Genomic DNA, 14954 nt, shown 5'->3' on the forward strand with positions numbered 1-14954 from the left:
GGAGGTTTATGAGAATATTCCCAGGAATGATTGGGTTAATGTATGATGAGCGTTTGACGGCACTGGGACTGTACTCACTGGAATTTAGGTTGAGGGGGGACTTCATTGAAACTTATTGAATATTGAAAGGCCTGGATAGAGTGGATGTGGAGAAGATGTTTCCACTAGTGAGAGTTTCAAACCACAAGGCATAGCCTCAGAATAAAAGGATGTACCTTTAGAAAGGAGGAATTTCTTTGGTCAGAGGGTGGTGAATCTGTGTAATACACTGCCACAGATGTCATTGGGTATTTCCAAGACAGATATTGCCAGATTCTTGATTAGTAAGTGTGTCAAGAGTTATGGGAAGAGGGCAGGAGAATGGGGTTGATAAGAAAATATATATCAGCCATGACTGAATGGCGTAGTCTCGGTGAGCTGAATGGCTTAATTCCGCTCCTATGACTTATGAACATTTTAATTATATTGACTTCAACCTTAAATATATATTTTACACAGCCATTAGCTTACTGTAAAAATATGACTGATTATTTTCAACTAGCCTTGCAGACATAGCACTAATCTAATCACTCAGTACTATTACAAATTCAATGTTCTTCTCACGGATTTACTGAGTGAATATTTCCCATGCTTGTTCAATAAAGCTAATTGAAAATGCTGTAAATTATGTTCAGATGAAGGACTTCTAAGACAAAATGCCTATTGTTTCGCTTTGCAGTTGGCATTTTCTGTTTTATTTCAGATTTCCAGTATCTGCAGCTTTTTTTGTTTTGTCTTACTATGAACTTCTATACTCAGGATTGGATGGTTTCAATGTGTTAAATATATTTAGTGATATAATATTATGCTAGTACAATTTTAAAGAGAGTAAAAACGTTCTCAACTGATGCTATTAACTGACTGGAATAGTTGTTAGGGGGAAACGGGAATCTTGATGAACAAGTTAAATTTTCTGCATTTGTTTTTGTCACAAAAGATTACCTGCTAAATAACATTATTTTCATAATAGAAAACATAGACATAGAAAATAGGTACAGGAGTACGCCATTCGGCCTTTCGAGCCAGCACCACCATTCAATATGATCATGGCTGATTATCCGTAATCAGTATCCCGTTCCTGCTTTCTCCTCATATCCTTTAATTCCGTTAGTCCAAGAGCTATATCCAACTCTCTCTTGAATACATCCAGTGAATGAGCCTTGAAAAACATTTATTTAGAGATGGGTAACTGATGGGCAGTGGAGGATGATTGGTTCCTGCGGACACACACACACACCTACACACACAAACCTACACACACAAACCTACACACACAAACCTACACACACAAACCTACACACACACACACACACACACCTTTGGTTGAGGGAGTTTAACTGGTTAAAAAAGGATACTGGTAATAGCCTCGATATGAATCTACTCATAATAAATGGGAAGGTAGGATAGGGTTGGGGTAACGTGATGTTGTGTAACCAAACTTGGGTATGTCATGCCAATGAAATTACAACCGATATCGAGGTGTCTGTTGTATTCCTTGAAGACAGGATGATCAATAACGTAAATAATTTATACTTACTACACAGAGGTAAAGACCTACAGGTTACACAGCTAAGTGGCTCCCTTGGCACACCTTGTGAGTAAGAATGCTTTTGCCGATACCCCAGGTCGCCAGCCTCTCTGAGCCCAGATTTCCAGCATTTAGGGTTATCGATCCATTCCCATTGCTACCACCTTGCTGTCTATCCAACTCTCCACTTACCCCTCTCGAATGCCGGTCTCTCACCCCAATTGTTGGAAACCCTCCTGACAATAGTCATCCTTGGTTATGATGTCCATTCGGATCTCTACTAGGCAAGAGGGGAAGCATCTCAATGCAGACAAAGCCCTGCTCTTAATGTTGGGTCTTGGGTCCCTGGCCTTGCCAAGTTTTCCAGCTATTTAGGCCTCTCACACATTTTCTTACCAAGTAAATCTTCAGATAGTTTCTGAGAATAAGTATTCTAGAAATCAATTACATCCGGTATGCATGGTTTCATTATCTCCCAATTGATAACTAAATCTGCATAGCAGTACTCTGGAATACAATAGCTGCAAGTCATACATTGGCAGAACCATACCACCCTGCCCCCTGATAATATATTTTCTCTTTCTTAGCTCACGTCTTGGAAAAAACAGAGAACCAATTCCTTGACATCCCTTCCTCCAATTCTCATAGATAGGTCCTACGTAACTCCAGCAAATTTGACAGCCATATCTTTGACTACTGCAAGAGATTTAGTTTTGTTTTGAGATACAGTGTGGAACCAGATCCCTTGACATCGAGTTTGCACCGACCATCAATTGCCTGTACGCTGGTTGTATCCGACACATTAGGGACAATTTACAGAAGCCAATTAACCATAAACCTTCTTTGGCATGTGGGAGAAAACCAGAGCACCCGGAGAAAATCCACACAGTCACAGAGAACATACAAACTCTGCGCAAACAGCATCCATGGTCAGGATCAAACCCAGGTCTTTGGCACTGTAAGGCAGCAACTTTACCGCTGGGCCACTGTGCTGCCCTGATATTCTGAATATTGGGAGCCAATTTGGAGAGAACAGGCTCGACTCCTGTTCCTAACATATCCCATTCTTCAGCTCAAGGTGCATTATTCTACAGAATGCACGAAACTAAAAATCCATCTTGAGCTAACAGAATGGCTGATTCAATTAAAAAAAACAGGCATAACAGCTTTAGTGCTCATTAGGGAATGCAAATGGTGCCAAGGTTTGTTTCTACACATTTGAACCATGCAACCTTTACTTTTGAAAAGCCTATAGGACATATGCATCTCCTCACAAGATCCATGCAAAAGGAACTGGTGCAGTTACTCCTGGAACCCATGCCAAAATATATTATCCTTCACTTTTTTTCATGCTTGCCTAATGCATGAAAACTTTTAGACTGGCTCCTAGTCAACAGTTGAATGAGAAGTGTTAGTGAGTGATGTTAATGATATTATGTGATTTTTTTGAGCAGCCCATTTAGGACATTTTTAGCTACCTTTAACACCAGTTACTCTCTTGCGGGATGGTTTACCGGTGCTCTATATCAGTGCTACTAAAATATACTGTTATTTTCAACAGGGTGAGGCCAAACTGTCATACTGAGAATTTATGGGGAAGCAGTAGTGTTTTGCCTGCAGCGTGTGAATGCTATTAATAACTAGTCTGTGAATGAGGCCAGGACAGGCAATTCGCAAGCAAAATCCAAGAATGATTCTCTCATTAATCATCTGTATCCTGAACTGCCTGAATATGCCGACTGAGCAAGTGCTCAGAAAGGATGCCTTTGAATGTGGACTATTAAAAGATATTGACTGTATAGAGTGTAAAGGGAGTGGGATAGCAACAAGAGAAGATGGAGCAAACATGACCAAGGTTCTGAAGAAGGGTTTCGACCCGAAACGTTGCCTATTTCCTTCGCTCCATAGATGCTGCTGCACTCGCTGAGTTTCTCCAGCACTTGTCTACCTTGTAAATACAATTGTTGGTTTAACAAATTGGAAAATGTTGTTCTAATTTGCTCCTGTAGGTGAAATTAGAGTTGCTCACACTGCCTACAGTGGCAGAATTCACGTTTAATAACAATTCAGTATCCACTCAACTAATCTTGAAATCATTCTTCTTCAAATTAAGGACCATCAGAAAAACATTTGAAGCAGATTTTTGCCGGAAAATGTAAAATCTTCTTCAAATCTCAGTCTTTTAATAGTTGCTTTTTCAAATTGTATTTGTATTGGACACTTTACAGAATGTTAAACGTAGTTTACTCTAACAGTGGTGATTTTCGTTTACCCAGGTATACGAGGCAATTTGGTTAACAATTTTTATACAAAAGGTATTTCTGGTTCTCCCTCCAATGTGAGGTAGATGCAGAGTTTGCAATATAATCAAAGCTGTATATTATAAACTAAGTTCATCAACAGCTGGTCATAAGCAGCATGTCTTTGATGAAGAAAAGTAATGAGGGAAGGACTTGATGTGCTTCTCATAGGCCAAACTATTATCATCCATTCGAATCTGAGGTGGCATCGATTACAATGAACAAGTGGCACCCAAGGAGTGGGGTGAAGGGTTGGTTTGATGCTCGTGTGAAGGGGAAACGTGAACAGCATGTAAATCATTTATTTTTTTTTTTTACTTTAATTTGAAATTACAAGCATCTTTTAGCTTAATGCTTCAAAATTGAAGAAAATAAGAAACCTGAAGTAACAAAATAAAAAAAAAAAACATGAATGAATGCCTTCATTCACTATTATGTGGTAGCTCTTGTTATCTCTGATATGGTAACAGCAAGTCATATCCTGTTCAAAACAATGTCCATTTTAAGCACCATTTGGTCAACATCAACATTCTTGTCATTGAAGAATTCCTGCAGATTTCAGGATAAAACTAAGGATATGTGGTCATCAAATTTGTGAGGATGTGTGATACCATTATCATATTCGATCAGAGGTATTTTTTCTAGTCAGTTATTAAATCTGTGATTAAATTTTGGCATTAATTTCAAGCAACATTATCTTGAAAAAGTAAATGTATTCAATATTTTAAGAGCTGATAGACAGACTGTATTCAAGCAGAATTGTGTTTGAGCTGGTGTATATTTTCCCATGTGTATGTTATTAAAAACAATCTGCACTAGCTATCTGGTGTGAGTGTTACATTTAGACACATTTAAATCGACCCTACTTACAAAGCCTGGGCTAGGAGGATGAGCCACCAGCTTGCTGCCAGGCTGCTTACAACTGGGCACCAGGAGGTATGGAGTTTATTGCCTAATCACCTGCCAAAAATGAGACTGGGCACCGGTTGGTAAAACGATAAATATTTCCCATTAATTCTTATTCAAATAATTAGTGCTCAGAAGACTAGATTAAGAATACATTTGCCACTTTATCTGCTTACTCTCTGATAAATAGCAGAGGTTAGAAAGCCCATATGATTAATGATTAACACGGAGCCAACAAATAAATTTCTTGGACTGATTACAACTCCTTGTGACAAAGGCAAGCTTGGGCTTGCTCTGGCCCCAATGGAGAAATCTCAATCTCGATTTACTGTCTGTAACTGCTCCCAGTAGCACGTAAAACCACATATTTCAGGTAGGAATTCATTTGTACAATTACCATTGAAAGGTCATTGTTAACTGGATCGTCTTCTGACTGTTTACTGCATGTTAAACAATTTTGCATTTGCTTGATGTCTGGAGACATCCCGTCACAAATAAGAGCCTACTGTGCTGTATCTCTTGGTGTTAATAACAAGCAGAAGAGGATCCATCCTGTTGCTAAGGATCTACCTGCTTACTAGGCTCTTACCACAGATTTCCGGATACTTGCTCGTGGTTTTGGAATGGGTTTGCCAGCTTTGCTTTCAAGGCTATCTTGCATTGTCGGCGGGCCATGGGCACCTTTCCTGGCTTGCAGGGCCAACTGATAAGCCACTTCAAAGGCTTGTCCCAGTGTTAAAATGATCTCATAGGCTAAATTCTGGTGAAAGAAAAGATGTTGGATTTCTATGATCAATCTGAAAAAAGTTAGGAATAATAACAATAAAGGAATTGTATGCACCATCCACATCAATAATTCAGTAATACCAGTTGCAAGCTCTGTGGTATTCCAATTCATTTTTTATCAAATTAAGAATGATGTATGCCTTGTTCTATCACATTGTTTTTTGGTTTTGCTTATTTAAAGTAGCAGTATATTAGATTAAAATAATTGCAATGTTTCATAATGATAGCCAAATATTGCATTGAGCACATGTTCTGGTAGCTTAAATGTGAAATTATATTTCTTGTTGATGTTGTTTTCCATCAACTAATAAGGTCTTGATTTGACATCAGAAGGCATTAATATCTAAAATAAATAATCCAGAAATGATTTTGACAGATTATTCATATGACCTAATTGCATATTGTTTGAGGCTACATAGCATAATTATGATTCAAAGATTGCATGTTATCACCAGTTTGTGAGATTGAGATTTCTAATATCTTAATGTGCTTACTCCCAACAAATTCAACAGCAACACTGTGCATCTCCATGGAAACAATATTTTCCACTGCAGCTTTATTTTTTGATTCTATCAGGTGGCTTCTGCAGCAGTGACATTCATTTTACATTCATTTATACTCAAACTTCTACCAGTAACCACATTTGTTCCAACTCTTACCATTGGGTGAAAACTATTTAGGGTTCACAAAATAATCTTCAATATAATGTAATTCTTACCATTTTATAAAATGACAAGAGCAAGAATAAATGTGGGTACGAGTAAGATGAACAAAAATGCATGTAAAATCTGAATCCATAATTGAAAGCAATTCTTGCTTTAAGTTCAGAGCAAGCACTGCATCAGCTTTAGCTTCTCCTAAATTCCAATCAATTTCTCTAAACTAAAATTGCAATTAAACCTCAGATCATTTGAGAATTTCAAAATGGCTATTTAAAAAAAATTAAATTACCAAATACATACTTATATACAATTTATCAATATTTGATAAAGTACTAACATTCTAACAACAGGTTAAGTCATATTTTATCAAAGGTAAAAATTGTCCAAGGGAATTTAGTGGCTTATTTTAAGCACTTTATTTTCCATCGATAACTGCTGTGCATGTGTACAGTAACTGCCTCACTCAGCAGAGTTTCAAGATTCATGTCTAGAATGTGTTTTTTACATAATGTGACAACCAACTGTGCCACACAATACCAGGAAAGTGAACACTTTGTTCATCTCTGAAATGTAACATTGTGAGGAATATGAAAAATATTATGGGAAAATGTTTGAGATAGAGTATGATATGTTACCGAGAAGATTAACAAGTGTATTCCCAAAGCAAAATGTGTTGTTTGGAATTATCTGTATTCCACAATATCAATGAAAGGAATGCATCCAAATTAAAATCTATTTTTTTGCCAGTTATGAATAATTAGCAACATTTCATTCATTGCAGAAAATTCACAAATAAATTGAAAACGTTAATTCTTTAAATCATTTTATGGAAGAAGTACATCATGATTTAATGTAAATATAGAATATGAATAATGCGATTGCAATGATCATTAGTTGAAGAATGTGTAATAGTCTATGTATTTCTATGAGCCACATTAAAACAAAAGCTTTCTCATTTTCCTGCAAATCTAAGGCGATTCATGTGGTCAATATCAAGGTTTTACATTGTGGACTGAGAATGTGCACTGTTTCTAATCTTGAACAACTCTCAAATCTTTGCAATGGCTCGGGGAATTCAAATTATGTAGAAATCCACTGAAACAATAACTACAGCTTGTGGTTCTATCAAAAGTGAGAAGCAGCACAACTCATGAAATTGGCTGTTTACTAATGAAGTGTGGCCCATGTGAGGCAAAAGTAAAAAGCATGTATCAGAACCTCTATAAACATCAAAACAAAATGATGAAAGATAGTGAGAGACTGACCACATCAAAAGCGCTGAATACATGACAATAGTGGTGAGTTGACTTTAAGTCTTTAGTGATGTAGGCAAAGGTGGAAAGATCTTCAGGGTCCTGAGCAGCGCAAGAAATATTCCTTATTTCATGCTCTGTGATGATATTCTGCAGAGAGTACAAAAAAAAAGCATTGAAGTTAGACATCCGCAGAACTGAACACAAAAATACTTCATTATACAAAGTTAACCAGTTGGAACATGTAGATGGGTTTCTGGTCTTTTTAGATTTGGTTGAAGAAAGCAGTGCATTTATTCAAATTCTACAAATCTAAGTTTTGTTAGAAGTTATTAATTCACTGCCTGTTTACTTTGTATTATTGTGCTTCACTATGTTATTGAATATTGTACGTTACGCATTTGGCAATGTATATACGGCTTAACATTTTCTGATTACATGGTTTTCAGCGAACAGATGATAATTAATTAGTTCTTCAAATTTCAATATAGTAGAAATTTAATGAGAAGGATGAAGAACGGCTAGACAGGAGCAACAATCATTAAAAAAAATCATATGAGGATTAATTGTCTAACACAAAACTATTCACATAATAATGGAGATACTCAGCAATACATTTCCATTTGGTAAATTTCCCCCCAAAATTATTCCTGCAAGGTATCATATTACAAGGCTACCTTCAAACTCTTAATTGTTAGCAATCATCAATAGTAAAATTGTAACATAAAAATAGATACAATCATTAATTGATGAGCTGGAGGAAAGGCTTCTGATAATATCAGATTTAGGCATCAAGAAATATGACTCGGACAAATTGAAGCAGCTGTTTTATCGAAACCAATGACAAATAAGATGTAGTGTGCTGATCTCAGATCATATCTTGTGGCTGCACAAGAAATGAGGAAAAAGATTAATCCAAAATCTTTTTAATGCAAGTCACCAGCCAACATAGGCTGTGGGCCGAGGAGCTTTATTCTGCAGTTTTGTGACCCAAGTCACCAAACTACATGAAATTTTCACATATTGTGTAAAAATATTTATATAAATCACCCCTGAAACTCGATATGAAGAAGACTTGCACATTTTTATTAAATTAGAGAAAAACCGGAAAAATGTTGGGAATTTTTTAGTCCAATCAAAGCACGTTTAACATTGAGTTGTCTGCCAGTTGGCCAATCATGCGCTTTGTTTCAGGCTAGCACACAAAATGGCTGAGGGGGCTTCACAGATGCCTGTTTTATTGGAGATTCCGATTTGTTCTGTGGAATAAATGTTGTGGAAACTTGCAGCAGGTAAATTCTTAAGGGGTTGGATAGGCTAGATGCAGGAAGATTGTTCCCGATGTTAGGGAAGTCCAGGACAAGGGGTCACAGCTTAAGGATAAGGGGGAAATCCTTTAAAACCAAGATGAGAAGAACTTTTTTCACACAGAGAGTGGTGAATCTCTGGAACTCTCTGCCACAGAGGGTAGTTGAGGCCAGTTCATTGGCTATATTTAAGAGGGAGTTAGATGTGGCCCTTGTGGCTAAGGGGATCAGGGGGCTATGGAGAGAAGGCAGGTACGGGATACTGAGTTGGATGATCAGCCATGATCATATTGAATGGCGGTGCAGGCTCGAAGGGCCGAATGGCCTACTCCTGCACCTAATTTCTATGTTTCTATGTAATTGTATTTAGTGGGGAAGCATTAAAAAGGCTGAAGAAAGTGCTGCGAAGTGGATTAAAGTGCAAGAAAGCCTTCAAAGTCTCTGCTGATGTGCTGGAACACAAAGAAGGCCCCCATTAATCAACTCTAACTGAAAGGTAAGACTAAAGTCTGAATTTATGAAAATCTATCTGTATGGACTTTAATTAATTTAATTGCACCATTTTATAATGTGAATAAATTAATTAATTCAATTCATGCATTCACTCACTTACTCACTCATTCATTCATGAAATTGAGGGCCTAAACTATAACATAGTCAATTAAATATTGTCACTAATGCCAGCCTGTTGTAGAGTAATAAGTCTTTAACAACTAATCTCGGAGCTGCCTGCGAAAACTTACCGGGAAAAAGTGCTCCGACCGCGGGGCCTAGGTACTCGCGGTAAAGTGAAGCCGCGGTCTCAATTAATAAGCGGCCGATTTGCGATCGCGGAGCCGCGGATCATCTCCGCGGGCGGGGGAGGGTGAAATATAAATTATATTTAGCTCTTTTGCTTGGCTTCCTCCAAAAGACCCCTGGTCTCAATGATAGTCAAGTTCATGGCAGCATGCACAACTGACTTCCCAGTTTCTTCTCTGCTGCAGTACGCACGGGTGGGGTACAGTGCCCTCCATAATGTTTGGGACAAAGACCCATCATTTATTTATTTGCCTGTATTGCAGCCATCTTTAGCTTATGCTTGTTTTGGGGACTAGTCCCCTTCAGTTTTCTCTTCAGCATATAACAGGCATGCTCAATTGGGTTCAGATCCAGTGATTGACTTGGTCACTCAAGAATTGACCATTTTTATTTGGGATCATCGTCTTGCTCAGAGGGGATAGAGCCTTGTCGGCCACTCTGGAATTTGAGGCATTTGACAGGAACCTCAGTCCATCTTCAAATCCATGTGTCTAAACGCATTTGTAGAATTTGTGGCTTTTGACCATGCCTGAGGCTTTGCTTTATTTGTCATCAATTTTGATAAGTGAGCCAGTATTTCATGCAGCCATACATGCCCACTATTTCTTTTGATTGTTTTTTTGGTGTGTATAACTTTTTTGCTTTGGATCTTGTGCATGTTCAGCACTTTGTTGCAGCTACTTTGCTCTTTTTAAAGTGCTCTATAAAAGTTGAATATTATTCATTTGTGGTTATTGCTGTAGAATGAATTTCTTGGCCAATGAGATGTAACATGGTTTGAACTTGAGCAGATAGGATGTGTCTATACATTTTAGAATTTGTTATGCTACTACCATCAGCAGTTATATCATCAATGAAGATCAGTGAGCCAGTACCATCAGCAGCCATACATGCCCAGGCCATAACATTCCCACCACCTTGTTTCACAGATAAGTTGGTAGGCTTTGGATCTTGGGAACTTCGTCTCATTTGTGGTTGTTCTTTTAAGTATTTCTTGGCAAACTGTAACCTGGCCATCTTATTTTTGTGGCTAACCAGTGGTTTGCATCTTGCAGTTTAGCCTCGGTATTTCTGTTCATGAAGTCTTCTGCGGCCATTGGTCATTGACAAATCCACACCCGACTCCTGAAGGGTGTTTCTGATCTGTTGGGTAGGTGTTTGGGAATTTTTCTTTATTATAGAGAGAATTCTTCTGTCATCAGCTGTGGAGGTCTTCCTTGGCCTGCCGGTCCCTTTGTGATTAGTAAGCTCACCATTCCTCCCTTTCTTCTTAATGATGTTCCAAATAGTTGATTTTGGTAAGCTTAAGGTTTGGCTGATGTCTCTAACAGTTTTGTTCTTGTTTGTCAGTCTCATTATGGTGCACTGAAATGGGCACAACTTTGGTCCTCATGTTGATAAACAGCAATAAAAGTTTCAATAGATGATGGAAAGACTGGAGGAAAGGCTAGGTGCCAAGAGCTCTCTTATACCTGCATTAAAGAGGCAATGTGCACTTTATCCATGAGATTTCTTCTATTACAAATATCAAATTGTGGAGTACAGAGGGAAATAAATAAATGATGGGTCTTTGTCCCAAACATTATGTTCACTGCAGTTCAGCATCACTTCTCTACACACCCAGCAGCTAACCATCAGTGAAATCTGGTCTCCATGAAACCAAATATTTCAATCCGAAACCAAATATTTCAGGCTGAAATGTGACGGCACATTATAATGAAGATCGCTGGCAGACTTCAGTTATAAATAGACAGAGAACAGATTTTATGAGATGATAACCTATAGCTGATACTCAGCTGCCACATGTCAATTCTCTGGGATCTGCCACGATCCTGAGGCTACATTTAGTTTTCTGGGGTTTTGAGCGTTAAATGACTTGCAGCCATTTTCAAACAGTATTTCAATGTGAGAGCAACTTGGTTGTAGATCAGAAGCCTTTCCTCTGGCTCTACAATTAGTGAGTGTATCGCTTATTATGCTACAATAGTTTTAATGATTGCTAACAACTGAGAGAATTCAAAGAGTGTGTTGTAATATGGTACTTTGCAGAAATCGGCACAGATTTGTCAGTTTCATTGATGCATGAAGTACTATTGTGGGTTCTGCAGTATGCTCTACCTTTTACCATTCATGGATATTTTGTTAGATAAAAATTACTCTGGGCCTTTTAAAATAGACTCTTTTTTGTAGAAACATGGAACTGCCAATGCTGGTTTACAAAAAAAAAAGACACAAGGTTCTGGAGTAACTCAGCAGGCCAGGCAGCATTGCTGGAGAAAGTGGATAGGTGATGTTTCAGGTCGGGAGTCCTCTTCAACGTTTCTTTTCCCCCCCAATACAATCGGGTAAATTTACTCTGCCCCTTTTCTGCGATTTCAGTCAAACGTCAGGCCTTGTTGCAATGGCCATCCAGTAAAGAACAGTGAGCCAGGAGTAATGGCTAGGTCTGAGATGACTGATCACCTGACCCCACCTGATGGCCATGTGACCATTGTACTATAAAAGATCCTTGAACCATTTTTAAAAAACGGCAATGGAAGACAATTTAAAGCAGCACACACCTGCCGTTTAATCTCTTGCCAATCAAAATGCTTCATAACAGTTATTTACAATGGTACTTAGTATGATACCAGCATTGTATTATACTTCAAAATGCTCTGTGCATTAACTTTGGTGGGCAGATGAAAAACACGACATTTAAGGAATGTATAAGGTTATGTAACTATAAAAATAAGAATAAACTGCCGATATCAATGTAAGATTACACGGATCATAGAAACATAGAACCATGGAAAATAGGTGCAGGAGGAGGCCATTCGGCCCTTCATTGTGATCACGGCTGATCGTCCCCCATCAATAACCCATGCCTGCCTTCTCCCCATATCCCTTGACTCCACTCGCCCCTAGACCTCTATCTAACTATCTCTTAAATCCATCCAGTCATTTAGCCTCAACTGCCCTCTGTGGCAGGGAATTCCATAAATTCACAACTCTCTGGGTGAAAAAGTTTCTCACCTCAGTCTTAAATGACCTCCCCTTTATTCTAAGACTGTGGCCCCTGGTTCTGGACTCGCCCAACATTGGGAATATTTTTCTTGCATCTAGCTTGTCCAGTCCTTTTATAATTTTATATGTTTCTATAAAATCCCCCCTCATCCTTCTAAACTCCAGTGAATCTGTGCAAAATATATCCACAGCAAAGTGATCAGATTTTGAAATGGTCTAGTGGAATTACTTAAACTACCATGAAATGGCAACTTAGACATTTATATAAAAGCAGAAGAAACTGGTATGGAAATATCTGGTAGACATGGATGTTGCTTGATGCAAGGAAATAAACTGGTGAAGGGTGAATGATATAGAAGGAAAGGTTCGATTGATAATCCCTAGTGAGACTTAATTTATCTTCTTTATGTATCTTTAAAGATCCTGTCCACAGAAGATTAACAGTTAGGCAATATCCATAAAATAGCTGGTGGTAACTGGAGTCTGAAATGAAGTATAGGCAGGTGAATGCTTTTTGGTTTCACATTTTATGTTCTTGGATGTTGCACTTATAATCTCCTTCACTTTACTCACCGTTGTAGATTCGCTTGTAAAAATGCTTTTTGTCACAATACATTTTCGCTCATTTATTAACATCTTTTTCACATTTGGAAGTATAACTATATTGACCTTCTCTCCATTTTTTGAAACTAGGAGCCAAGTTCGCAAACACAGTTCCATAGTGTAGACCTGTGCACTATCAATCTGATATTCTGCTTCGCCCAAACTTGTAAACTGGAAGTTCAGAGCTGGAAGACTTCCATTCGACCAAATCTCAATTAGACATGAACTTGGCCTTAAATATGCCCAGAATCTCTCCAACTTTCATTGTTCCCCACGTAGCAATGTTTTATTAAAAAGCAATATCAGTTTCACCAAATTAATTCAAACTGATCCAGTGGCACTTACCTTATTTGTCGCATCGATGAATTTTACCCCTTTGTACGAAATTGAAAGTATGATTGTTGGAATCTTTTTCATTTGTTCTGAAGCCTGGAAAGCAGGATAGTAACTTATTTTTTCCAAAAGTCATAACTTTGACCATAGTCAGTAAATTGTCAGTAAATTGCATGAACATTACTGTAACTCCTTTCAAATTTGAGACACCATTCTTTGATTCTTGGAACAAGTTCATTATTTACAACTTGCTGGATACAGATTTCTACTTTTGAAATATCAGTACCAGTTATTCGACCAACAAAGTGAAGGGTGCAATTGTGAACTACAATTTTTTTCGAGGAAGATAAAGCCTGACATTTTGGGTTAAAATTATGCATTTCCAAATAAAAAGAGTATCGAAAAATTGGACTTACTCGAGAAGAATAATTTTGCACACATTTCTCGACGATTTAGTACCAATTTGGAAAGTAGTCTCCTCATTTTCTAACAGGATAGTCATTTTCCCTGGCCTGTTCTGTCTTGCGTCCAATTTGCCCAAACAATATAAATTGCAGTGTAACCGGCAAAATGTGCCTACATTGAGATTTTCAAGCTCATTCATCTGAGAAAGCATGGCTCTTATTTACTCAAAGAACAACAGAGGGCAACACTCAAACTAGGTCCCTACTGAAATCTGTATCACCTGTTACCGTGCTCATGTACCCACGCATGTCAGGTTATGGTGACTTTCAGATTTCTAGGCTCAGCATTATTTAAGATTGCATTTGTGGATTTTTGCCACATCTTATGGCTTGCGGCTCACTGCTGCATGAAGTCACCCAAATTCTATCTTCAAGGAAAGGAAACCGTCTTCTTTGCCACCTGCCCATAGGAGCAGGGAGTGTGACACTGGTATTTGGGCTGCTCAGTTTCAGCAACTGCCATACCATACTGTATGCTGTTAAAGATTTTCCTGCAGTTTTCTGCCTAGAGCATTATTTAAGATTGATTTCTCTCGTATCTCTTATGTAGCAATGCTGTAACATCAGTTCAAGGAAAGGAAAAACGTATTTCACAGGGAACACTCGTCTAAGTAACTGGAATAATGTGCCTTAAAGATTGCCTAGAGCATTATGGATTTCTTCGTATCTCTTAAGAGTATTGCCTGCGATGATCAAGTGGCTGCATTGTGGTACATCTCGTTCATGTTAAGAACTTATTGTATAACGGTAAGAAATAGTGTGCTGAAATTTACAATGTTGGTCTCAGCAAAATATTACACAGAGATGCCCAACCAATTTGTTAAATGAACATTGCAACTGAATTCTTAAGCCCCTGTCCCACATACAGTCCCGCGAAGGTCATGTGTGATTTTATGTGCCCGCACAGCCGTCTGGAGCGTGTGACGTCATTTGAAGATGGACACAAAATACAGGAGTAACTCAGCG

At 38.2% G+C, this 14954-nt stretch overlaps 1 protein-coding gene across 13 annotated transcripts in view; it reads right to left on the minus strand.

Moving 5' to 3' along the window:
- The window catches only part of anks1b (ankyrin repeat and sterile alpha motif domain containing 1B), a 646306-nt gene that overhangs the window by 6693 nt on the left and 624659 nt on the right, over positions 1 to 14954 (minus strand). For 12 of the 13 annotated variants that reach the window (XM_055652964.1, XM_055652967.1, XM_055652963.1 and 9 more), the window contains 3 exons: positions 13537 to 13620; positions 7487 to 7624; positions 5363 to 5533 (listed from right to left, as the gene is read on the minus strand). In XM_055652964.1, coding sequence (XP_055508939.1) covers positions 5363 to 5533; positions 7487 to 7624; positions 13537 to 13620 — 393 coding nt within the window. The remainder of the gene's footprint in view (positions 1 to 5362; positions 5534 to 7486; positions 7625 to 13536; positions 13621 to 14954) is intronic. The other variant, XM_055652973.1, reaches the window with a different exon arrangement.

Source organism: Leucoraja erinacea, chromosome 22, assembly GCF_028641065.1.
Source record: "Leucoraja erinacea ecotype New England chromosome 22, Leri_hhj_1, whole genome shotgun sequence".
In the NCBI taxonomy this organism is placed as follows: domain Eukaryota; kingdom Metazoa; phylum Chordata; class Chondrichthyes; order Rajiformes; family Rajidae; genus Leucoraja; species Leucoraja erinaceus.